Genomic DNA, 25,019 nt, shown 5'->3' with positions numbered 1-25,019 from the left:
GCGCACACTCATAAATATCTGTAGTTTCTTTTATCACGAGTCTAATGTTTCTCCCCACAAAATACAGACAGCAATACTTATAGTAGGTGTTTAGGTCCTGTTGTTATGTCCTAATGCCTATTAACAGCTATCTGCATATGAATGCAGATAATTGAAAAAAAGGATCACCCATGCATTTTGGTTTACCGCCTCTTTTTGTCTCCTGTTAAGCTGCAGGCAACCGAAGCCTGCTCACACATGATTGGTCAAACTACACACAGAAACCAGGCTTCCAGCTCCCAAATTTTGTCCCTTGCCTAAATATTCTGCATAGTCACATAAAGAATCTTCATCTATTATAGAGATTATTTCTTGACAAATTCACAAAAATTACCAAAATGTCCAGTCTTGCAATGTTAAAGAAAGTGACACAAAATTCCAGGATCCTCTTAATCTAATCCACTACATATGTTAATGGTTTATTCTTTGGAACATACCCTAGCCTGTCATCAAGTTTCAATAAGATCCTTTATGTAGTTTTTGAGTAATACTGCTAAAAGACAAGCAGCAATCAAATCATAACCTCCTTGGCGCAGTTAATAAGTCTGGTCACCACAGTCGGCGAGACAAAGACAAAAGGACATGTTTGTCTTAAAAGCTTTACAACAAGTAGCTCACTTAACTGATGATGTTGGTCTGCCTACCCTGAATATCAAAATTATCCTTGCCGTGTTGTCTTTAACTTTCGGCAAAAGAGTTAAGATGGACTCTAGAAATAGAAGCAGAACAAATAGTAGCCTGCATGACTGGTGCACAGCCTGGTCTCAGGACACATGCCACAGCTTATGTATTTCACACTGTGAACCGCTTTCTGTGCAGCGCTCGGATAGTGTTTCTATAGCTGAATCTGGGCCCACATTGTTAACATGACATTTTTTCATGGCTTTGTGCAGAGTCTGTTCATTGCCCATTCTGTTGTTCCATGGGTCTGTACCCTTGTACATCTCATTATCCGACCCCCCCACCATAAACCTGAAGAGTGCAGACACACATACTGGCTCATAAAGTTAACAGACCAGGAAATATTTGGCTGTTTGTGTGTGTTGGTTTGCGTGTGAGCAGCAGCGTGCTCGTGTGCAGAGAGTTTATGGGCTGATGTCATAGTTATGCAGCGTTGCCCTCTACGGACCCGTGGAAATCACACCTCGGATTTTTACACCTTTTAAAAAAGCCCTGGGAGAGGACATGGACGACGGTGGTGAAACAGCTTCATTTATGGCCCCAAACCGATCTGAGCTGGTGTCACAGCGTGCCAGGGACGCTGCTGCGTCTTGGTTAATACTCAAGGAAATTGTATTCAATAAAAAAATAATGATTCTAAAGAAGCAATTACGGAAACAGAAAGGAGATAAATTGAAGAGCAGTCATTGTGCAACGCAACTAAAATGTATTCATCATCAGTGCATTCAGCTGCGTGTGCCACAACGTCTGTGACTAATGTTTATTTTCGAGCTTTGTACATCAGCATGCACTGTAGGATAACGACGTGTCTCCTGTGAATTTGCCAATTTGTTATTGACACTAAACAAGGACATGGAGAGCAAACAGGAAAATAAATACTTCGTGCTAAAAAATCGTGATTGGAAATGTGAGATATAGGCATATAAATAAACTCTTCTCCCTCAGAGATTCTGTGGAGTAATGCAGCGGGCTTATACAGTACTATATTACCACATGCGTGTGTTTTGGTGTGTGTGTGTGTGTCTGTGTATGTATTTACCCCTTACCTTTGGTCGACTGTTTCCATAGAGAAATATTTGGAAAAAAGTTGATAATGAACCTTGCTGTTTCATTGTTATGTCACCTGGCAACCTTGTACTCAAGTGGCACCCAGAACAAAGCAAAACATGTAAATGCTGTATAATTTCACCAATCTAAATGAAATACCGAAGCATCCTTTCATCACTGCGGTCTTTTTACCAGTTGACTCATCACTGGAATATCGAGGTAACTACAACACAGTGGAGACATTGAAAAAAAGTTCTGAGGAGGTGCAGCTCAAAGGCCAAAATTCCTGAAAGGCAAAGTGGATTTCATCCATCTGTCCGATGCCAATCAACCAGTGTGTAGCTGGGCCTCTAGAATGTTAGCTATGTATGAGAAGTGTAATTTGCACTTCCTTGGTGAACACATGCGCTCTCACCCTGTGAGCTAGCTTCTCCCTGGTCTGCTTGTGCTATGGCAAGTTTCACAAATGGTGGCCCACACAGCACCTGTCACAGCCGAGTTCAGATGCCTCCTCAGGAGCTGTTTGTAGTTGTATCATTAGCTATGAGTTTTCTCAGGCACCATTCTTTATAAAAAATATTTTCTGCCATATCTTGTAAGTTGGTTTTTAAAAAATGCTGCATTGGAAAACCCAACAGGCAGCACAGCTATTTATCATCCATTTAACATCAAATATATCCTGTTTTAAAGGTCATTGCCGTCCTCATGTTTAGACTGTGTGGGATGCATAAAGCCAGAAAGCAATGTGAAGGGCTATCTCCTGGGCTTCTTTGTGCTCTCAGAGAAACTCAATCAGAAAATATTTACTGCCCAGTATTACAAATCCTGTTGAAACAGACCCTTCCTTATTGTTAATGTAATAGAGTAAATTGCTGTGTTAATGATGATTTAGTTTGGTATAGTTTCTGGTGGTTTGGTTATTTGATGCATGACCAAATATGGTTTATTTTTATCATTGTGCAATATCATGAATCACAATCCCACTCAGTTACATTTGTATAACCACAAAATAAATGTGCAACTTCAAGGGCGTTAGGAGAGCTAACCTTCTTCCAAGGCTAACGCCCTATCTTGCCATTTTAAAGAAATTGAAAAAATTAAGAAAACCTTGATCTGCCTGTTTATCCGTTCTGCTCCAAAATTGAATGGGTTCTTTCTTGGGTTATTTCCCATCCCTCCAGAAAATGTCACTGAAATCAGTTGAGTAGTTTTTGCGTCATCCTGCTGAACGACAGACAGACGTCCTTGTCCGTGGTATTAAACCAAGTTAGATAAGGTGAGACACATTAATCTGAGAATTTGCCAAAACCAAGAGATAGTGTACAAACAGAGATAAATATTGAATATTGTTTTTGAGGTGAACATTTGGATGAAGCAAAATAACTCCCCACTCTAGAATGTGTTTCATAATTTTTTCAGTCTTGCTGTCATATTTCATGTCTCAGCAGTCGCTATGAGCAACAAGGTCATCATGGCTCCGGTTTCTTTATTATTTCTTGACATCAAGCATTTTAGAATGTGAAAATAAATCTCACAGTTGATGGCATGTTAGATTAAGCCTGTTTTCTTTCAGTGCCTGGTCAGCACCTTAATTTCATTAACACAGCACTTTGAAAAGTGTGTTCAAATGATCCAACATCTGCAGTCCCCGATTCGATACTGATACCCTAGCAATGGGCTGATATTGATTACTGATTGGATACCATCATGATCAATAAGATGTCTGCTGTTGATTTTGTGGTGCTTCAGAAGGGGCTTGATCAAAGTGTAGTGTTGTTTAGTGTTCTGCTGCCACCCCTCAAGATCAATATCAGATATTGGTTTTAGACTGATGCATCCCTATTTGAATCTATAGATACACAGTTTGACAAAATGTAACTCCATTTGTCTTACTCTGTGCCGCCATCACTCCTCATTGTATTTAGTCAATAAGAATTCTATTTTGGGTCATTCAAGTTAAGCTTTTTGAAAAAGGCTTACAGAGTCAAAGGGCCGTATTAGTTGTGGACATTGGAATTTCAATGATTTTGAAATCTTAGCTTGAGCTGCTTGTGGTCGTGTTGCTCAGACAGGAAGACGGAGTTTGGGTCAGTGTGGCTAAGGAATGGCGCTACGGTGCCTCTGTGGTGTTTAGCTATTGAGCGGAGCTTTGTGGTCTAAGCCACGGCGGTACAGTACACCCTCATTGTTTGTGTGTGCACTTCAAAGTCGTCTGTTCCTCTGGCAAAGCTCCTACTCTGTGATACCTTCAGCAGTTAGAATGGATCCGAGATCCTTGTCAGACTTTGTCTTCACCCGAGTGTCTGGACTGTCGATGAGCAGATTCTAGGACAAACGTTGCCAAGGTAAGTTTTGAAAACGGCCTGAAATCTGTGTTTTATGAAAAAAACTCCGTCCATGCACATAATCTGTGACTCAGAGATGTTACCAAAGGTCAGTCAGTGATTATCAGAAAATACAAAATCATGTCTCAGTGGTGCAGTGCTGCTGCACAAAGATGACTTATGGGTTTTTTAATTCAGTATGCTGTGGTCTCTCTGCAGTACTGGAGCAGGAAGGCGGAATGTAACTGATGTATCGGAACTGCTTCTAGCTCCCGTCTTTCCAGGCAGGTTTTGAAGACAGTATTGTCTACTGTAACTTTTGCAACCCTCTCTGAAGACATCTCTGCATGTTGTCGAGTGTTTTGTAACGACATCAGGCAGCCATGGAATTCAGCTCTGCCTCTGTCTTTATGTTGACATCGATCCATTTAGACCAGGAGTTGAAAAGAAAGCATAAAGAAACCAGACGACCCATTCATATCCAGCAGCTCTTTGAAAAGGTCACTGTCACATCTGTTAAAACGTCCATTTGCAGAGAATTGTTAGCGCCGCGCGTCACAGAGGGATCGAAAATAGAAAGCGGTGCCGAGATCAATCTTCTTCAGGTTTGAGGAGCCGTTTAAAATTCTGCTCAGTGTTATTTCATTGACAGATCAGAATCTAGCAAGTGCCGAGTCTCAAACAGACAGTGTTAGCCAACTAGTCTCTGCAACAACAGAGCCGTTTGTGGAAGTTTGATTAACAGCCCCCTACTTTTGAGAATGATGTAATAGCTATGCAGGACAGGAGCTGTGTGACAGTTATGATGGCATGAAGGTCCTAATGTCCTTTCTTCCTTCTGGCTATAACTCTTGGCTCAGGGTTGGTCATGTACAACCTGGCTTGTGTTTCATGGTTTGTATGCAGGTCCCTTTTCAGTGTAGTGCTTAACATTCATCCGTGCACGCTGCAGTCGGAAACAAATTTTCAATAATTAAAGCGCAGCATTGTAAAACCTGATAAACTATGAAATAAATAATGACTCATCACACAAAATGACTTTTCACATCAGAACTTTCTTCAATATTATAAAGTTTCCATGGTAACAAGACACATTTTCACGTAGACCACCCACTTTCCACTTAGCCCTTACTCAACTACAACAAAAGACATTTTAAATTAACAGGTCAGAGCAGGGTGAGGGCTAGTGCTGATAAAGGTAGAGAGTTCACAGGCACTGATATCGGGAAGGTGATAATAGATTATATCTTATATAACGTCTGTTTATACCAGTTTTTTGTCTTGTTTATCAAGATTTTTACAGTCATGGGTCATACTTACCCGATTTCATATGCTCCGAACATTTTAAGATCTTAGCTGTGTACTGTGAAATTATATTTAATAGACAGCAACGTTTAGTAATAATTACTTATCACTCTGTGGCATGGGCAACCACATGCACATTTCATTTTAGAGAGAATTTGCAGAAATTCCAGGCGCACTCCTCAATCTGCCTTTTCACTCAAACAGTGTCACCCAAAGGTTACAAAGAACTCCTGCAATTTGAAAAAGAGGCAAGATGGTGGGCAAGGTGAAGAGAGCGCTGATTATACTCATTGTCAGAGGAGAAGAAGAAAGTCAAGTCAGGGCCATGGGGGTGGGTGAGGGGGTGCAGGGGTTGGAGCATGAGGAGCTCACTCCTTTTCTCTTGTCTGTCATTGGAACCATAGAACTGAAGGTTTCAAAGGGCAGACCTGCCCGAGGAAAAGAGGACAAAAAAGGAATCCCATTTTCATCAGAATACACATTTCTGCGGCTTCAAAGTCAGTTCAAGCCCAGCGAAGGTTTCAAGGTATCATATTTACATGTTATCAATGAGCAGAGATGTACAAGAATGGGAAGGAATCCAGAGACCGAGGATAGAAAAAAAAGATTTGAAGAGGACTGACGGGATGTGAATGCATCCGGTGGGAATTTTTGGCCTTAAAAGAAATGTGGATAGGAGATATGACTTCACAGAAAGAAAATGGTTCGGGGTGTATAACCATAGATAGGAATAAAGGTGTGTGTGCATTTATAGTATTTGCTTCAGCCTTTGCTTTTCTGGTCCACTGGAGAACAAGATGTACCTTGTGTAAAATAATGTTTTGTGCGGCTTTTGCCTTTTTTTCCTCATCAGAAATCTTGAGAAGGAAGTAAAAAATATTCTTCTTGTGCTCCGCTGATGTCAAAAGTGGCGATCTGCTGCATAGAGCTGATTCACTGTCCATCCTCTCTCTCTCTCTCTCTCTCTCTCTCTCTCTCTCTCTCTCTCTCTCTCTCTCTCTCTCTCTCTCTCTCTCTCTCTCTCTCTCTCTCTCTCTCTCTCTCTCTGTCTCTCTCTCACTCTCTCTCTCTCTCTCTCTCTCTCCTCCATTGTTAACACATCTCTCTTACTCCATACCTCCCAATCCCCACAGTATCAATGTCATATTCTCACCTCTCTCTTATCCCTCACCTGACTTCAGCAAAGATCATTTGTTAATACGACTACAAACTCTAATCGGCCCCTGGAGACAAAATCTCTTGCTTTTCTATTTCTATTTCCTGTAGTTCGATCGTTTTTCACCCTCTGTTCCAAACTGTATCTGTGTGCACACATGGGGAGAGGTCCGTGCATGTGTTTAGTGAGTGTAGGGAGGGTGCCACTCCTCTGTATTCATATAGTGAGCGCCTAATGCTTTGGATGCTGTGGCTGGCTGTGCACTGGAGAGGGGACAGCCAAGCCCTCCGCTCAGCAGCTGAATGCTGCCAGTATGCCTGCATGGGAGCACTGGGGCAGAGGAATTGCTTTTGTGCCCTCGGTGAGCTCATCCACCGGGAGCACTCTTCATAGATTTAGCTAAAGGGTCTGCACCCTGCCTACTTTGCCTGTGTGCCTGCCCAAATATATTCCATGCTGGGGACAAGGGGGGGGGCTTTGAGAATCCCCATTGTCCCCCCAGGCTCTGCTGTCAGATGTAAGTAGCTGTTTAGTTTAGCTTTAGAATCAGATTTGGTCAAGTGTTCGTGCTCAGTAATTTAAAATTTTGTGTGTTAATGTTACTTAATTTTTTCCCCTGGTTTTAACATGATTTACAACCATTGTAATTTCAACTTAGTCCTCCATATCCACTTGTCAAAGAGCCATCCACTGCAGTAAAAAGTGACCATGAGGGCCCTTCTTTTATCCCCGTCAACATTGTGTTGTGATGGCAGCCTTCTCCGCCACTCCGTTGTCAGCGGTCGGGTTTTAATTAGTGGCAAATTCCAGAGAGTATGTTAGCGACCAAGTGGGGGAGAAGAGTTGAGTGTTTGTGACAGTCTCTCCCAGCTGAGGTCGATAAAGTAGAAAGAAAGCAGCAGCTTTGATTCAGCTCTTCAGCCAAGGCAGAGAGAGCGCGTGGGTCACCATGGAGATGTCATTGTTGAACAGTGAGCAGCAGCTGGAGGAGAGAACTAGTTGCACTAATGCACATATTTAAAGACCATACTTTGAACGGGTAGTTGAGCTGCTGTGTAGTCGGCGGCTCATGAAGTAGTTCATCTGGTGTTCGAAGGAGACGACATCCATTTGGGGCTTTAAAAAACTTCAATGTTACTGTGAACATTAAAAATAGTTTGTCTGGTGTGTTAGCTTACACTTGTTGTGGTCTGTTCTGCATTATAGTGCAGGGGTAGACCTCCCACTGTTATATTGTGTAGCTGTCAGCTCAAATCAAAGAGGGGAAAAAAGGTGCATTTCTGTCATGATTTACAGATGCTGCTGCAGAACATTGGTACCTGCACACGCTGCCTCCAGCAAGCTGCAAATGTCAGAGCGAACTGGCTCGCCTCCTCACTCATCATCTCTCTCAGACGCAACACAAAATCGTGTTCTTGTTGTTGTTTGCTGTCAGAATCTTTCATGTCGCTGTGTCAAATACGCCCAAAACGCACCTGTAAAGAGTCTGCTTCATATTGTTTTTCTGTCTGACTCCAGCGACCAGTTCCACAAAGCTGGAGGACCTGAGCTTTCTTGATGAACAACGCAACACCCCCCTGCGGACATCCATTCGCCTTCCCTGGCACAATACAGGAGGAAGGCCGCCTCTGGACTCTAAAGGTGAGTGGCAGCATGTGTTATTGTCTTAGTTACCCATGAACCCAGACAGGGGGATGAGGGAAAAGGTGCAACTGCTAATACATTTATCCACAGTAGCAGGATTATTAATCATGTTCCAATCGTGATCTTGATTCAGACCCATATGCAATCCTGTATTGAATTCACAACAATCTTGCTGCATTTTATTGTTATATATTAATTATATCAGCTGCATCAAAACAAGCTCTCTTACTTTGTTCCTCAACCAATGACAACATGCCGTTGCTCCTCGTGATGCAGAGCAGCAGAAAACCGGCAGTGAAATGGAGCAAGTTTTTCTGTCTGAACCCGTCAAAGTTCAAGATAACCGAGCGCAACCCGAATCCTACCTGACAGCATTCTGTTTGTCGTGTCAGAACCTGACATCAGCCTGATGCTGTTCATGTGAGCTCGAGTTTACATTGTTTGTGATACTCGGTCCGGCGTGTAGGTCCCAAATAAAAATAGATAAAAAACAACATCAAAATGACTCCAGCAGAAACGTCTGCTGAAGTTGGTAAAACCAATCCCACTGTGGTTAAAAGGTGCCTTCCCTGTGATGTGGACATTTTTTGGGATTCAGACACGGCGATGGATGTCAAAACCACAAACACTGTAAGCTGTGTTTTTGCCATAGTAGCAGCACCACAGGGTCACACCACAAATGTATGTAATCACCTTAAACACAACCACAAAAGGCATTAAGACGAAGCTGTAAAGACCAACAGGACATCAAAGTCCCAGCCGCCCCGGCGCACAGACATCAATAATGGATCAGCCACAATCATATTTTTTTTTGTTGCCGTTTGCAGAACAATGAGTGCAATAAAATTGTGTATATAAAAAAACTCACAAGAGAGAATCATGATCTCAATTCTAAGCAAGAACATAATGATACCCATTTTTTCCAGAACCAAGCAGCCCTACATTTACCACTTAGTTCTTTGGTTTCTTTTTTACTTTCGTCAGCCACAGTGTTAGTAATTCACATTTTTTCAAGTAATTCTCTTCAGCTCAGTATATTGACATGTTTTGACTCAGCTCTAGCACATTGTATATTCAAATAATGACAGTGATTATCAGGTGAAGGTGTTGTGTTTCAGCAATAATAATGTAGGTGATTTTCATATTTATATCGGGTCAAATGGTCTGGCATTGTAGCTTTTTTTAACAATGAGAGTTCTGTCTAAAAAGAGCCACAGTTCATCCACAGTGGATTTTATCTAATTAAAGCTCATACCTTATCAGCATTGTTTAATTTCCATCCACTTTGCCCGAGCCAAAGGGGAAACTGTCCAAATGCTGACACATGGTGCAATGTAAACACTGCTGCACCGAGTGGATTTAAAGCCACGCTATCCAAATGTATGTTGGAAGAATGAGGTGGTTCTCTCATGTAAAGACTCCTTCATTCTCCCGCGCCTGCCTTTGTTATATGTTTTGAATTCTCCATCTGACGGAGCGAAATCCCACAGAGTGAATATTTGATGAGAGCATGAATAATTGAAAACGACATCATTAGATACTCAAAGTATTTAACCCTCTTTTGAAAACGTCTGCTTCCTTCCCCACATCTCCTTTAAACATGAAGTTGTTACAGCTGTATCATGTAATTTTTATGTCCCATGTGGATGGTTAATCATCTCTGTGGAACAGCCCATGTCTGCTCTGACTCAAGTCATGTTCTGTATGTATGGATATAGATACATCTTTAAGCCTCTATTATTACAGTAGACAGCTGAATGCAACGCTCTGTAAATAACAGTTTTTGACTTCAGAGAGCCGAGAAATTGAGGTGTGGTTTGTTTTCATGCAGCAGAGCTGGAGCGTGGGCAGGCGACGCCACCACAACTCATATAAATACGTCAGGTCAAAAGTATTCTGGCAAACTTCACCAGCAGTTGGTTAAAATAATGTTGTATAGCTATTTTTGTTGAAATTCAATATATATATTTATTTGACAAAACATACACTGAGTATCTAATATATATACAATAATAGTATTTTTTACGAATAAGCTGGTGATATATTTTGCCTTGTACTATTGACTTAAAATCTTGTATATTTAGGAGTCCGGCCAACCATCGATTCTAAAGGAAGTCTATTAATATACCCTTGCTCCTGTCCAAACAACTATTACTTATTGTTATTTGTTGTAGTATGTCCAGTAATTTTACTCTGTAAGAGCGGAGAGAAAAAATACCTTTTTTTTTTACTTCTGAAATGTTTTAGATCTGCACACAGAAATTAAGCTTTTGTATTTGTATGTATATTTGAGAGAGGAATAGCTATTATATATGGTATATACAGTATGTAGTAAGTATTTATATTGTAGCAATAATAGCAGTAAGTTAAACTTGAAATGAGCAGTAGCTGTAAAAGCAGCAGCATCAGCATTTGGTTTGAATTGTATAAGTAGAGAGGATCAGAGATTTAAAAGAGCTCTTGAGTGAAAAAGTTTTCTGAGCTTTAATTAGATCTGAAGTGGACTGATGGAGAGTCCTCTTTCCATCCAGTCCACTTGTCCTGTGATTGCATTGAAAGTAAGATTGATTTAAGCTTAAGCAGTCAGTTGAAAAAGAAAGTGTCTCGACCCCAGGGTTCAGGTTTCTAATAAACATGCTAAAGGAGAAAGCTAAATATAGTCAGGTTTGTTTGTGTTAAAGATATGTCCATCACTGCACATTGTTGTGTTGTGTGAAAAATAATGCCATGATTACAACTCTTTCCCTCATTTTCTGTTCCCTTTCCTCAGCTCGTTTCTCACCCTACAAACCCGTGGACATCATGCTCAAGCCCTTGCTGTTTGAGGTGCCCAGCATCACCACAGACTCCGTGTTCGTGGGCAGAGATTGGCTCTTTCAGCAGCTGGAAGATGTCCTGAAGGCTGGCGAGTCCGCGGAGAGCCACGGCGCTGTAGTGGTGGGCAGCGTGGGTTACGGGAAGACGGCCATTATCTCCCGGCTAGTAGCGCTGAGCTGCCACGGAGGCCGCATGCGTCAGATCGCCTCTAACAGTCCCAGTGCCTCCCCCAAAAGTAAGGAACTACAGTATTTAGCTTTGGATGTGAGCATCAAAACACTTCCCTCAATTTCACAAAATAGCTTCTCAAACACCTGGTAATCTTCACTTTCAACCTTCTATAATGATGTGTTATTCATGCTGTTTTCTTCAGGTGGTGGAGGACCAAGCACAGAACTTCCTCTCAGCCAGCCCCCACAGCCCACCCCACCTTCCAGTGCTACCAACACCCTGAGGACCAACAGTTGCCCCGGAACCCCCGAGATGCAGCAGCGCCGGGAGGTGGCCGTCAAACGTCTGGCTGCGAAGGTATGACTACAACCAGGACCATGGCATTAAAAAAAGTCATTATTTGAATCATCATGCATTGATATACTGGGTGTGTTTCCTTGCACATTATGTATGTTCCTTTCTTTCAGTTCCCCTGTGTGTGCTTGCCACTGACACTTATTACAAAGGTGCTGGTGGTGTGCGGCTCTTAGTATGTATGAGCTGTCCTGCAGAAATCTGATTCTCGGCTCGCCTCAGTTGATTTATGTTTATATGTGTTTATATGAGATTTATGGTTGTTTGGGGTTCATTTGTCTGATATTCCTCGCATGAAATATTGATGGTCTCTGGCAGTCCGCTGAGATTATGAAAGACAGGGCCACCATTGGTCTTTCGGAGACCTTTAATATCCCAGACGGGGTTTGACTCCAGGAGCAGTTAGTTACAGCCTCTGCTGTGAAAAACGAGTTCAGGATTAAATGTCCGCAGCATCTCAGCACTGCAGCTCGGCTGAGGAAGTGGGAAGATGGAAAACGTTGGCCTTCGATCTTCAGCGTGCCCTTTTAGCTCTCAGACGGACGGCATCTGAATTGTGAATAGTGTGTAGACTGCTCTGCTGCCAGAGGAACACATTAAAAGTAAAGTCAGAATAGAAAATAGCACACATTTATATTTTAATTTCCCTCCTTGCATAGAATTCAGGTGGATAGATTGATCAGTATGTCGTCTGTCTGTAATACTTAAGTTCCAGAGCAGAACTCGAAACCCATCCCGAATTTATTATGAGAAATGTAAGCTTTTGATATTTTGTGTTGGGTTTCTTCTTCTTTTTTTCTGTATTCCCATGGCAACAAGTTTGAGTGGTCCAAATTGAGTCGGCTCTCAACTCAGAACATTTCCGCAACGAATAAGAGAACGACAACACACAGCACAGTTCTGTTCACAGGGTGTGGATATGAAGGGATTAACTTGTTATCACTGGCACTGAATTACAGGATTACTCAACACTCAACACCTGCACACTACATAAACACTATATAAAGGCAAACTGGAATGACCATAAAATCCTGTGGGCAACTTTCAGGTTGTTGGAAAGGAAGATTGCCAACTTGTTTTAAGCATAAGTTACTGTTTTTTAAAAAGCTTTTCATTTTTTTTGTGCACTTAAGACCATACAAGAATGCAGGTTGTTCCTTTCTCTGCCTTTCATTCAACACTACAGCAGTGGGCGTTTTTAAACCTGCCTGTTTGGGAATGGACTGTTTACTCGGCCTGTGGTGGTGCTGGTTGCAGCTTTTCTTTCCGAAACTGTAAAAGTAACCTGCAGTATCCGAGTGGCGTCAAGTCAAGACCTGCTGCAGGACTCAGTCCAAAGAACTGAGTCAATGAGAATGTTATTCTCGAAAATGTTTTGTCCCACATACTTACAGACAGACAGGGAGTTCTGGAATTAGTAGATAGATTTTAAGATAGTGTTTCTCAGTGTTTTTAACTTACAAGTGAACAGTTTGAATATTCCTGAATTTGAGCCACAATTTGAGTTGGACCCACGCTCTGTGATGCTGTCTCCCAATATGATCCAACTTGTTCAGTGAATAGGTCGTGCACTCCAGTGTGGTCCATGGTAATGCTGCTTTCAGCTGTCTGTTGGTTTCATAATTAGGGGTTCTACATCCTGGGATGCTGCTATTAAAGTGTCACGGTGGTTTGCTTTTGTCAATGACCCCGCTTATCGTGGAATTTATATTTTTATAATCAGCATCTTGAAATAATCCCAGTGGCAGAAACTTCTCGTGTTTCTCTTGAATCTGGCTGCACCTGTTCTCTCTGTTTACAAGACGTGCTCAGCATTGATTGGCAGCTTCAGTGAAATACCTAAACAGTTTTTAAAAATGTATAAATGAGTGAAAGTTTCAGGCATTCGATAACATTGCGTTCCTTTGCCTGCTGAAAGCTTGAATGATAAAGATGTGGAACCAGTGTGATTCAGAGAATACTTTGGATTCACAGCTTCATAACACTGGACTCTTTTCACTGGACTACTTCAGTTTCGTGTTAAAGTTACCGATTGCATGCTGGTGTCACATGTAATGTCATGGATTCCTTCTTTGTAGTGGAATGTTGCATGAGGCAACTATTGTACATCCTCCCTGTGTCAGTGGGACTTTTCGTTCATGCACCAGACAGCTGACTGGATGCTACTGAGGCTCATCTAAATGTCCAAAGCAGTTTCCCTCAAGCCAATTATGGTGTGAAGTGTCTCCAGCAGACGCCCGACAGCAGCTCTGTCCCTGTGATGTCAGAAACCTGATGCAACACCTTGCAGCTTCTGTTAAACTCCTCCAGTCCTTTTTAACCGTTGATTTAAACGTGGTCTCACAGAAGCACTGAGGTCATTAGGTTTTATGTTTTATCACAACGTTTATGCCTCCGACTCTTACACTGTTGCTCAGCAGTAAATTCATTGCAGGACCAGTAGCACTGCAGGTGCTCTGCGGATTGTTTCATCATTGGTTGTTAAGACTCTGATGAAGCTGTCGTCTGCATGACTTGTACACGATGATTAGTTACTGCACTCTGTTTGGCAGCAGCCTGTCCAGAGTCATTGTGTTCATACAAACACCAGCTAACTCGTATTTACTGTCTTCATTAAACATTACGGCAAAGTCTGTTTCCCTTAATTTGTTTGACACATGAAATTACCCAAAAGAGTGTTCCGCTGTCTCTCAGCGTTTGAAATGAATTTTGTCTTAATTCTTTTAAACTGAACGACCACATAAAAAGTTTTCTCCCTTGTGCGAAATGAAAATAAATCAGTTGACTTGGCTGTTGTGGCATCGTAGCTTAATAATAATGAAATATAGTACAAATTGCTCTCCCAGTGTTATATTATATTATTTCAGTTTAGTTTTTTTCTTCAAGTTCCTTCTCTCTCATTTTTGTGCCTTAATTGTTATGATGATATGTAGAGGAACTTTAATTCCATGGTTTTTAAAAGCACCCGACACAGATTTTTAGCCAGAGTTTTTACACTCATCGGCAAATGTTTGGAGTTGCCAACTAATCCCAGTTCTGAGACAAATCAGTGTTCGATGTGTGAACTCTTCAAAAATGCCATTTGAGAGGCTTGTCGAAATGTCACCTCCTCCAACTAGATATCCAACTTAGTATCTTGAAGAAGTGGCGACAACAACAGCCAATCGGAGCGAAGGACGGGTCGACCAGACACACGAGATGAGAGTTTCTCCTGATGAATGGTTAAGTACTGTGTGACCTTCTGCCGCCAGTAAATTTTCTGCAAGACCACTGATCACAACATGTCAGGTTGTGTAGTGAGAACTGCAAGGTGATCCGACAACTTTAAAAGTCGGATTTTTGTATCAGATTGTTGTATTCTTTACTTTTCTGGTGCATTTAGATTTAGCCAAATAACTTTTCTTTGTAACTACCACATTACCCCTCAGAGACAGCAATGCCATTTTTGAATCACAGTCTCCCTGTTGAGCAGCGTCATTACACAGCTCTACTTTAGTGAGGAATGTTCACTTATTTTTATGTAGCCTTGTTTACATATTTTGAGCATCTTTATTATTATTATTTCATTATTACTAGGCAAGGTTTAACCCACGTCTGAGCCACAGTGGTGGTCCTGAGACGGACACGAGGTCTCTGTCTCTCGTTCCTCTCCCACCACAGCAGCCCTGAACACTGTGGCTTACTGTGTCTCACTTTGTTATAGCTGAAGTGCTTATGTTTGATTTATCGGCCCATGTGGTTTATATTCCCTCCATTACAAATAAAAGAAATATGATTGCGCTATCAAATGTCAGTGCGGTAAAGCTGAGAAGAAAGTTTGGCCTGAAGCATTTTAAAGCACAGGACACTTTAATAAAATAAAATAAAAAACAGTGGGGGGACTTTTTCCATGTCTGCTAAGTTTTATAAGCTTTATGCTTTTGTCAGCAACTCTTCCAGAAGCTGGTCATCATAGTTGATGGAGCAATAGGCAGGTAGAGCCAGGGGAGGGAGACGTCACCTGCTCCAGCAAGTGCGTCAGCTCTTCCAGGTTGTCTTGTAATTAGAACACAGTCATACATCCCCCAGGGCATCTCTCCTTCCTTCATCTCTATCCCCTGCTCCTCTCTTTTCCTTCCTCTGAGAAGCACGGTAGCAACCTGCTATAACACATTGTCTGAGGTGGTCAGCCATTGCTCGATTACTTCATCCCTTCTGTGTGGACTCGGACTAAATCATGTTCTCAACCTGGATAAAGTGATAATATATGTATTTATGGCGGCTAGGAATATAAAAGGCATCATATAAATATTGGTATAACTCATCACTAAAACAAATTGACACTCCTAAATCATCACTCCAACATGTTTTAATTAATCTTAAGTCCTGGTTCACCCTGCCTTCATCTGCTTCTCCTCCCTCTTGTCTGTGTTCCAGGTGGTGGCGTATCATTACTGCCAGGCGGACAACACGTACACCTGCTTGGTGCCAGAGTTTGTACATAGTATTGCAGCCCTGCTGTGCAGAGCTCACCAGCTCGGTGCGTACCGGGAGCTGCTGCTAAAAGAGCCCCACCTGCAGAGCATGCTCAGTCTGCGCTCCTGCGTCCAGGACCCGATGGCTGCTTTCCGGAGGGGGGTCCTGGAGCCACTAGCTAACCTTCGTAAAGGTAAAAGAGAGTTGCCTAATTTTCGAAAAATGTTATGCTTGTAGGCGTGTTCTGTTCTGAATATAAAAAACATCTGCCAAACCACTTTAATGACTAAAGAATTCATTTAATTTGCTGTTTCTTCAAGAGACAGCTTGCAAACATTATATGGCTGTCAAATAGGATTTGGATGTGTATGAAAATATTCACGGGCAAGGGAAAGATTGTTTTATGCCTCCCATTTAACCCAACCAGCTACAACTGAAAGTAACTGTTTGGGTGTTGGGAGCAGTGGTTGGATAGATGATGAATCTAAGTAGAATAAATGTTCTTACTGCTCAAACTCACTGCACCATTGAGAGACTAGAGTTTAGTTACTGCAGTGAAATAAAACAATTCACTGTACTTTCACCAAGGGGCAGTTTAGTTTGATCTAATAATGTGACCTCACTGCACATCCTCTTACCTCCCTTAACTCCCCTGTTTGTGTTTCCAGAGCGTAAGATTGCAGAGGAGGACCACATCATCCTGATAGACGGGCTGAACGAAGCAGAGTTCCATAAGCCGGACTACGGGGACACCATAGCCTCCTTCATCACAAAGATAATTGCCAAGTTCCCCTCGTGGCTCAAACTCGTGGTCACTGTCCGGGTAAACTTGCTGGTAAGGAAAAACTGAATGAAAACACATTGTGCTGAGCTTGTAATGTCTTACCACAAATATATACTATTCAAATACTCAATTACTTATTTATCATAAAAAACAATGTAAGTGAAAATAAACTCCCTAAACCGCATTGGCCAGAAAACTTTGAGATCTTCTCAGGCCAAGGTCACATCCCTCTAACAAGTTAAATAAACCCAACAAACAAAACAAACATCTCCTCGGTGGAGATAATAATCAGTCAGTATGTTACCTTGGTTTCAGAATTCTCTCAATACAATTGTCCAACGTAACAATGTCAGTTGAAAACAGCAACAGACCATGAGTCAGACTGGCTGTCAATTCTCGATGCTCTTGCCTACTTGACATCAGACCCTATAGATTTTGACAGTTGTGAAAGTTGACTTTTTGCACTGATCTGCTCCAACTCGTCATACTCTATACTGTCTACAGCCATTTTTTGTCATAGATATTCAAGAGGAATGGAAGTATCAGGAATCAGGAGTGCAGAACAGGAGTCAGTCACTTAAAACGGGACTAGCTCGGTGACAGTAGGTCGACGAGTTAAAGAAATGTGCTGGGCGTGTGTTGAACTCACTCTGACAAACTCCTGTTTGCTTGATGAAACACACGACGGTTGATATTTATTTAATTATTTTCTTGCTGAGATGAAGCGCTGAGCCTGGAATAATAATATGATATTTGACTGTCATCCAGAACTCACTTTATTAATACTCAGGCAGTGGCCATGCTGAGGGTAATGTCCGTGAGTGTGCACTCTGCTACAGCTGAGTCCATTTGTTGATACCCTGCAACTGTGAGAAACGATTTAATTCTCTGGGAAGTTCTCTGGATGTGTTAAATCAATATATTGTAGCACTGACACTCTGTCTTCATCTGTTCACATCTATCAATCCGTCAGATTGCTTTTATGTTCTGCAGGGATGTTCCAGTCGACAACATACTAGGCAATTTGATTAAAATGTTTCTGTGAGGTGTGTAGGTGGAGTCTGACTGACATTTTTATGTTGCTTGCTGCACTGGCAATGTCAGAGACATTATGTTTTCAGGTTGTTTATCCCTCCCATTCTCGTTATATATCCGGATTTGTCAGGAATGCCTAGATGGAAATTCTTCAAATTTTGCACAATATGTGGAGACGTGCCATGCATCTTTAATCTATTGGAAAAACCGATAAGTAAAGGTATAAAGGTGAACTTCACTGTCATGGCATGATGTTCTGCAAAGACACTGCTTTTCTAGCCATTATTTCCCCCAAAAACTCTGGAACAGAAAGGAAGGTTGGGACTTTATTTTCTGCAACTTAGCTGGAGGAGGCAAAACAACCGGGGTGGTAACTTTAGTAATTGAAAGCAATTTGTATCGTAACCTCTGAACTCTAGAGTCAGTTTTCATGTCACAGTGTCTGAGGTCCCTTTTGTAGATTAACAATGGACAAGCCAGCATTGTTCAGGCTGTGGTGAGGAAGGAAGAAAGGAAGCCTTGAAAAAACATTCTCAGTTAGTAACAACAGAACCATATTTGTGAGCAGAGGTGTCATGAATAGTGTCACAGTTCTGGCATTTACTTGCAAAAACTAATATCTGACATATCTGGGAGGTGTTAGTAGCACCTCACCCATCTTGTGGATTATGATCAGTATATTTCATTGACTCTTGGGTGTGTGTGTGCGTGTGCGCGTGTGTGTGAGCGTGTTTGTTTGCAGTACCTTGTCAAGATGAAAGAGAGAAGTGTTATCTCACTGCGGTGATGCTTCTCTAGCCTCAGACAGGCAGGGGATAGGAGGATTAAAGTGCATTGATTTCTCCAGCCCCCAGGACATAGATTGAAATGTGAGCTTCGGCTCAGACCTCTGGCCACCGGCTGTCCTCTACCTCATCCATCCCCTGCCTCGTAATTCTCACTGTCCCCGATCCGGTTTGCTGTAGACACATTTCCAACAGTAACACACTTCTGCTTCGGCCTGATAGCTCAGTGTTGTGTTTGCCTCCCTTTCGCTTAAAGACTCTGATAGTAATCGCAGACGGGCACATTTTCATTCACATGGCATTTCTCAGGATGTGAATGATGCTTTTGGGCATAATTATTCTGTTTGCATGTTGTGGTAATGAGAGATACAATTCATACTTCAGAGACTAACAATGAAATTACTCATTGTTATGTATGAGATTTAATTTTTTTTTTTTTTGTCATTGTTACACAAGGAAATTGAGCATCGTGGTTTCTCAAATAAAACGGACTTAAACATTTTTATCCTGTGTCTTCCACAGGAGATCACCAGCCTTTTGCCCTTCACCAAGATCTCCCTGGATGACTTCAATGACAACACAGAGATAAGCAATGACCTTAACGCATACATCCAGTACCGTATAAATGGCAGCAAAGAAATCATGAACAATATCAGCTTGAATGGGAAGGCCGATCCCATCACCGTCGGCAAGCTCAGCAGCCACCTGATCTCCCGCAGCCAGGGCTCCTACCTGTATCTCAAGCTCACCCTGGACCTGTTCGAGAGAGGCCACCTCGTCATTAAAAGTGCCAGCTACAAAGTGGTGCCCGTCTCGCTGGCCGAGCTCTACCAGTTACAGTGCAATATGAAGTTTATGACCAATTCGGCCTTTGAGCGCTCGCTGCCCATCCTCAACGTGGCGCTGGCCTCACTGCACCCCATGACGGACGAGCAGCTGTTCCAGGCCATCAACGCCACTTTCGTCCGAGGCGAGCTGCCGTGGGAGGACTTCCAGCAGCGCATGGAGCTGCTCTCCTGCTTCCTCATTAAAAGGAGGGACAAGACGCGCATGTTCTGCCACCCGTCCTTCAGGGAGTGGCTAGTATGGAGAGCTGACGGAGAGAGCACGGATTTCCTCTGTGACCCAAGGTCAGTACTCTGCTTTTTAATGAAACGCAGTAACTCAGCATCTCTACCTGTAGAACTGTGGGTCAATATAACAAGTCTGCAGTCAGGCTAGTTCCAGGATCTTGCATCTACAACCTGCAGTAAAATATAATGTAATACATGATGATAAGTACGTGGCTGTAGAGAAAATTATTCTCAATTTGACATTCAATCAAAATCAAAATAACAAGCACAAACATGTTTAAGTAGTAATCATTTGCTCCTGAGGTTTTTACCTCTCAGTGTGGTTCTGATTTAGTTATTAAGGATGTGTGAATCATAGCTGCCTGTTTTGGAGGCAAAGGAAACAGAGATAAAGGACTTAGTGCACAGACTAAGTTGGTTCTAAGTTTGAGGTGAAAGTGAGATTGAGTGTTGTTATGCTCCTTCTCCACTGGTCAAATAACCCACTAACACCCACTGACGTCTGGCTTTTCCCTGCAAAGGGAGTGGATACAATCTGCATTCACTCCCGGGTCAAATGACCGCAGCAGACATAGTTTTTAATTGGCTCCGGCTCAGATACCAAGAGAAACAAACATGACACTTGGGTGAACGCGCAAATTTGGCGAGACATCGAGTTGAGAGAGCTCCTCAGTTTCCTCGGCATTTGTGATGTCAAACATGACTCCCATGACCTCGGAAACAAAAAAGAACCCTGTTCACTGAAAACACACATTGGATATTGACCTACCGTTCAATCATAAGGAAAAGACTACCACATGTTGAATTCACATACTTTTTACTGTAATCTATTTACTTGTAACTGATTTTACTGTGTATTCCACTTACACTCAAGATTATACTTTATACAAAAGGATACTTAAATCTGCTGAATATGATCATAGTTTCCAGTTGTACACTCCTTCCTGTTCATCATGCATAGAGTTTTTTGAAGTTTTACCAAATTGTTATAACAAGATCCTCTTCACACACCTCCATTAGAAGGAGAAGTCACTTAATAAAACGTATGATGTCACTTTTGCTCGCCGTTTCCTCACCGCTGCTTATCAGTATCACCTCTGCTCACACGCTGGTTGTCTGACACAGATCAGAGGCAAGCTTCGTATTTTGGTCATTCACAGCCGTCCAACTCTGCCATCACAAAACAAAGGCTCGAGAGTCTGGCACAGGGAAAAGCACATGCACACAAAAAGCTCTCTGTACTGCCTCTTGTGTTCGCCTGAGCACGAACAGAGAGAAATTCTTAACTAGATCAAAGTGATCTGCAATCATGCATGTCCTTTTTAATGAAGTCCTGCATTAATTAGCGGAATAGTGTCTGAGTGAAGACTGAGAGGAGAACCAAGGGGTTGGACACTTGTTCCCTCATGACAGTGCCAAGTTGCTCCTCATGACCAGGATAAATAGAGTAATTTAATGTTAGGCGAAGCAGATGAACGCCAAACGCACCAGACAGATCCAGAGTTAGACATAAAGCTGAAAATCATATGGGAATGTATAAGTATGCACAAAATGAATTAACATACGTTCCATACTATATATACATATGTGAACTACATATTCTGCCGTACAGCTGACTCTCTTCTCTGTTTTCTAATCCAGGACCGGCCATGCTCTCATGGCTTTCATGTTGTCCCGCCAAGAGGGGAAACTGAATCGCCAGCAGACCATGGAGCTGGGACATCACATCCTCAAAGCACACATCTTCAAGGTAAAGCTACTGAAACTAAACATACAGTCTGCAGTCCTCTGTGGTTGAAATCCATCTCCTCATGGAATTTCACGGCGCTCACTCTCTGTTCATGTGTTGTGGATAAGCCATGGGACGTGAAGTCAAACACTGACAGCTTGTGCAGCTCATGTTCACTGATGTTATGTATGCATTCATATATGCATGTGTCTGTCCGTGTGTGTGTGCAGGGTCTGAGTAGGAAAACAGGTGTGTCATCCAGTGTGCTGCAGGCCTTGTGGATCAGCTGCAGCGCCGACGGCCTCTCTGCAGCTCTGGCCTCCCTGAGGAACCTCTACACCCCCAACGTCAAGGTACAGATGTTCTCCAGCTTGTGTGTGTGTCACATGGACCTGATACTATCAGCCCTAATTACATTAGATCAATGCTGATTGGATAATGAAAATCCACTAATAATAGTTTTGAAATGTCATGTTAAAGTGTTTGCAGTCAATATAAATGGAATCTTCGGGGGGACTTTGAAATTTAAAAAAATTAGCTGTTGAATGGAGAAAGATTTATCGAAAACTTGATTAACAAAATCATCAATAGTTGCAGCCCAAAATTACAACCTCTCTCTCCAGTCAAAATCATTTTCCATAAAACTCTGGAATCCGACTTCACAATGATTAGTATGCAAAGTGTTATTAGTGACACCATTAAATGTCCTCCCTGATTGCTTTTGTAATTGCACAGATGACAATCAAGTTGTGAATCATAGGAAATGTCACGCTCTGCTCCTCACTCATACTGGTGTGAGCTCACCACAGACTAACAATTGAAACCGCCATGAAAAGCAGCATAAAGATCCTCATTGGCTCAGACTGATGCATCTTGATTTATCGGCCTCAGCTCGATCCGTTGGCTTCTCTCGTCTGTACGGACAAAAGGGACTGTCATTGTCAGCCAGGTGAAAGTGCAAATGAATACGCATGTAATTATAACCAGTCCCATTATCCAAATGGACTGTGAAAATAAAAGAGCTTGAGCTTTTCTCCTTCAGCTCCAAACTTTTGTCATATTAGCTGCAGCTCTTTAATCCATTTTTATAGCACATAGAGGATTTGCTGTTCCCTCACATTGGCTATAACGTTTCATATGAATTCACATTTTTATTTAATGACTTTCATAGTCATGATTTACAGACATTTAAAGTCTAATATTTAAATACATAATGAATTAAATCATAACGCTAATTTGGCAACTGACCTCATATTCCAGACTTCTGCTTAAGACAAATTTCTCTATCTCGACCTCTCTGAATTTGGGTGTGTTTGTCTAATGTGAGTGATAAAAGACCTAAATGTTGGCGGGACTCCTCTGCTAACACACTGGATGCCAATCGCCTATTTGGACACAATAATAAGAAGAAGAAGTTACATGAAAGAGGCTGTTAGATCTAGTTTGAGTCGTTTGATCTTATATCACTTCCATTTAGTGGCTGAATTTCTGGGCTAATATAGTCAGTTCCATGTTACACGTGGTGAAAAGCCATTTATGTTTTGAGGAAATTGGAATGTAGATAACAGATTAAAAGTGTCCCAGGGGGAAGCAAATGTAAAATGCAAGGACCTAAAAGGTCAGTACAAGATGAATGGGAAACAAAAAATTGGGAATGTATCATATCTTTTTAATTATATAAGATTTAACTGGCTGCTTTATTTGTTTAGTTAATACGATATGTTTGTTCTGACTTGTTGTTTAATGATTATTTCTTCTGGAGGTCCACACAGTTGACGCACTGCGATTATTAACCAACTGTTCACCATAACACTAATTAGACAAATGTGCGTCCTCTGCAGCCTCTACCTCCCAGAGTTATTTTGAAGCAGTGAAAAATGTTTCTCTTTTCCTAGAAAGGCTTTTTCTTCCAAACAAAGTATCGTCGCTATGAGCAAAATTATGTCGCATCTTTCTTTTTCATTAGCGCTTCCGTGGTGTTCCATCACTTTCTGTCATCGTCTGCTTGTGAGTTATTGTGTTTAATATCGCTGGAAGAGACACTCGCAGAATGACCTCGTTCTGTCCTCTGAGGAAAAAAACAAAACAAAGAATGGTCGTTAATTTATTCCAAACAGGATCCAGCAAATAGCACAATTTAATTTCCTGTTGTCGGATACTCATTTGGCTCGAAGCTTGTGTTTGACTAAGCATTTATTATTGATTCCCTCATCATGGATCAGAGTAACACACTTAATAATTTCCCATCAGTAGAATGTGACCACTTAATTTGGTATCTGACCTTTGCTTGTGAGAAAATCTCGAGATAAGGCTAAAGCTGTTTGAGCTTTTGCAGAGAACTAAATTACAAATTTATCTTAGAATTGTAGATCATGGTTCTGCTGTTTAAATTAGTCATTATCCATTTCCACTCTAAATCCCTAAAAGTCAGAAACTACTTAAAATTCACTGCCGTAGAAAGTAGTTTCACCCATGAAGAAGTGGTTGAATTTCTTTTATGGCAAACTCATGCTGTTAAATTAAAGTTAAGATCCCTTTTTATAGATACCTGCACAGTAATGCATTTGTGTAATGTTGTCAAATAGTGTGGAAGAATTGTTTTATCTGCCTTCAGGGAAATTGTAAGATGAATACTGAGTGCAGAACGATTCACATGATTAAACACAGCCGGATCTTAACATTGAAACTGCAGCAGGGCAGTCTCCTGTTTCCTCACTTTACCAACTACATTAATCTTTAATTCAGTCGACATTAAAATACATCTTTTCTGGTGTTTTGAGTAAGCGGGCAGTAAATTGGAAATAGTTTGGAGCTGCAACAGGAGCACAGATGGTCAAGTAATGCTTTTATAACAATGCTCCAACTCCTGCTGTGTGTGTTTTCACTTTGGTACACTCAGGTGAGCCGTCTGCTGATGCTGGGCGGGGCCAACGTGAACTACCGCACCGAGGTCCTGAACAACGCGCCGGTGCTTTGCGTCCAGTCCCACCTCGGGCACCAGGAAATTACCTCTCTGCTGCTGGAGTTTGGCGCCAGCGTAGATGTGGTGTCTGAAAATGCCATGAGCCCCCTCTGCTTCTCAGCTGCTGCAGGACACCTGGGAATCGTCATGCTGCTCAGCAAGAGAGGGGCAAAGGTGAGGGAGCCGGATTTTTGATTAACCACCCACTCCTAAGGTGCCATTGAGATCCAGTGCTTAGAACTGGTGCCTCACAACAAGAGGGTTCCCAGTTTTTAGCCTTTCTATGTGGAGTTTGCATGTTCTCCAGTGTCTGCATGGCTTTTCTCTCAGTACTTCAGCTTTGTCCCACTGTCCAAAAACATGCAGATCGGGGTTAGCATTGATCGGAGACTCTAAATGGACCGTAGTGGTGTAAATTTGATTGTGAATAGTTGTTGGTCTGGCCTGTGATCCACGTCCAGGGTATACCCAGCTCTCGCCCAATGCCTGCTGGGATTGGCTCCAGCCTTTCCTCGGGAGTCTCAAATAATAAGCGGTAATATAATGGATGAATGGATAATAATGATATAATGTAATGGTACTTGCTTCTATGAATAAAGATGGGTTAGGATTAGGAATAATCTTCTTTGTCACCTGCACAGACTTTACTCAGCCACGT

General features: G+C 41.9%; 1 protein-coding gene across 1 annotated transcript in view; it reads left to right on the top strand.

Moving 5' to 3' along the window:
• Positions 1-25,019, top strand: part of tanc1b (tetratricopeptide repeat, ankyrin repeat and coiled-coil containing 1b) — a 100,357-nt gene that overhangs the window by 61,174 nt on the left and 14,164 nt on the right. The window contains exons 8-16 of the mRNA XM_061088343.1: positions 8,071-8,193; positions 10,967-11,248; positions 11,387-11,541; positions 15,955-16,186; positions 16,662-16,828; positions 19,120-19,727; positions 21,312-21,420; positions 21,630-21,752; positions 24,299-24,535. Coding sequence (XP_060944326.1) covers positions 8,071-8,193; positions 10,967-11,248; positions 11,387-11,541; positions 15,955-16,186; positions 16,662-16,828; positions 19,120-19,727; positions 21,312-21,420; positions 21,630-21,752; positions 24,299-24,535 — 2,036 coding nt within the window. The remainder of the gene's footprint in view (positions 1-8,070; positions 8,194-10,966; positions 11,249-11,386; positions 11,542-15,954; positions 16,187-16,661; positions 16,829-19,119; positions 19,728-21,311; positions 21,421-21,629; positions 21,753-24,298; positions 24,536-25,019) is intronic.

Source organism: Limanda limanda, chromosome 16 (genome assembly GCF_963576545.1).
Source record: "Limanda limanda chromosome 16, fLimLim1.1, whole genome shotgun sequence".
NCBI lineage: Eukaryota > Metazoa > Chordata > Actinopteri > Pleuronectiformes > Pleuronectidae > Limanda > Limanda limanda.
The sequence above is the reverse complement of the archived record's forward strand: the minus strand, read 5'-3'. Positions and strand labels throughout refer to the sequence as shown.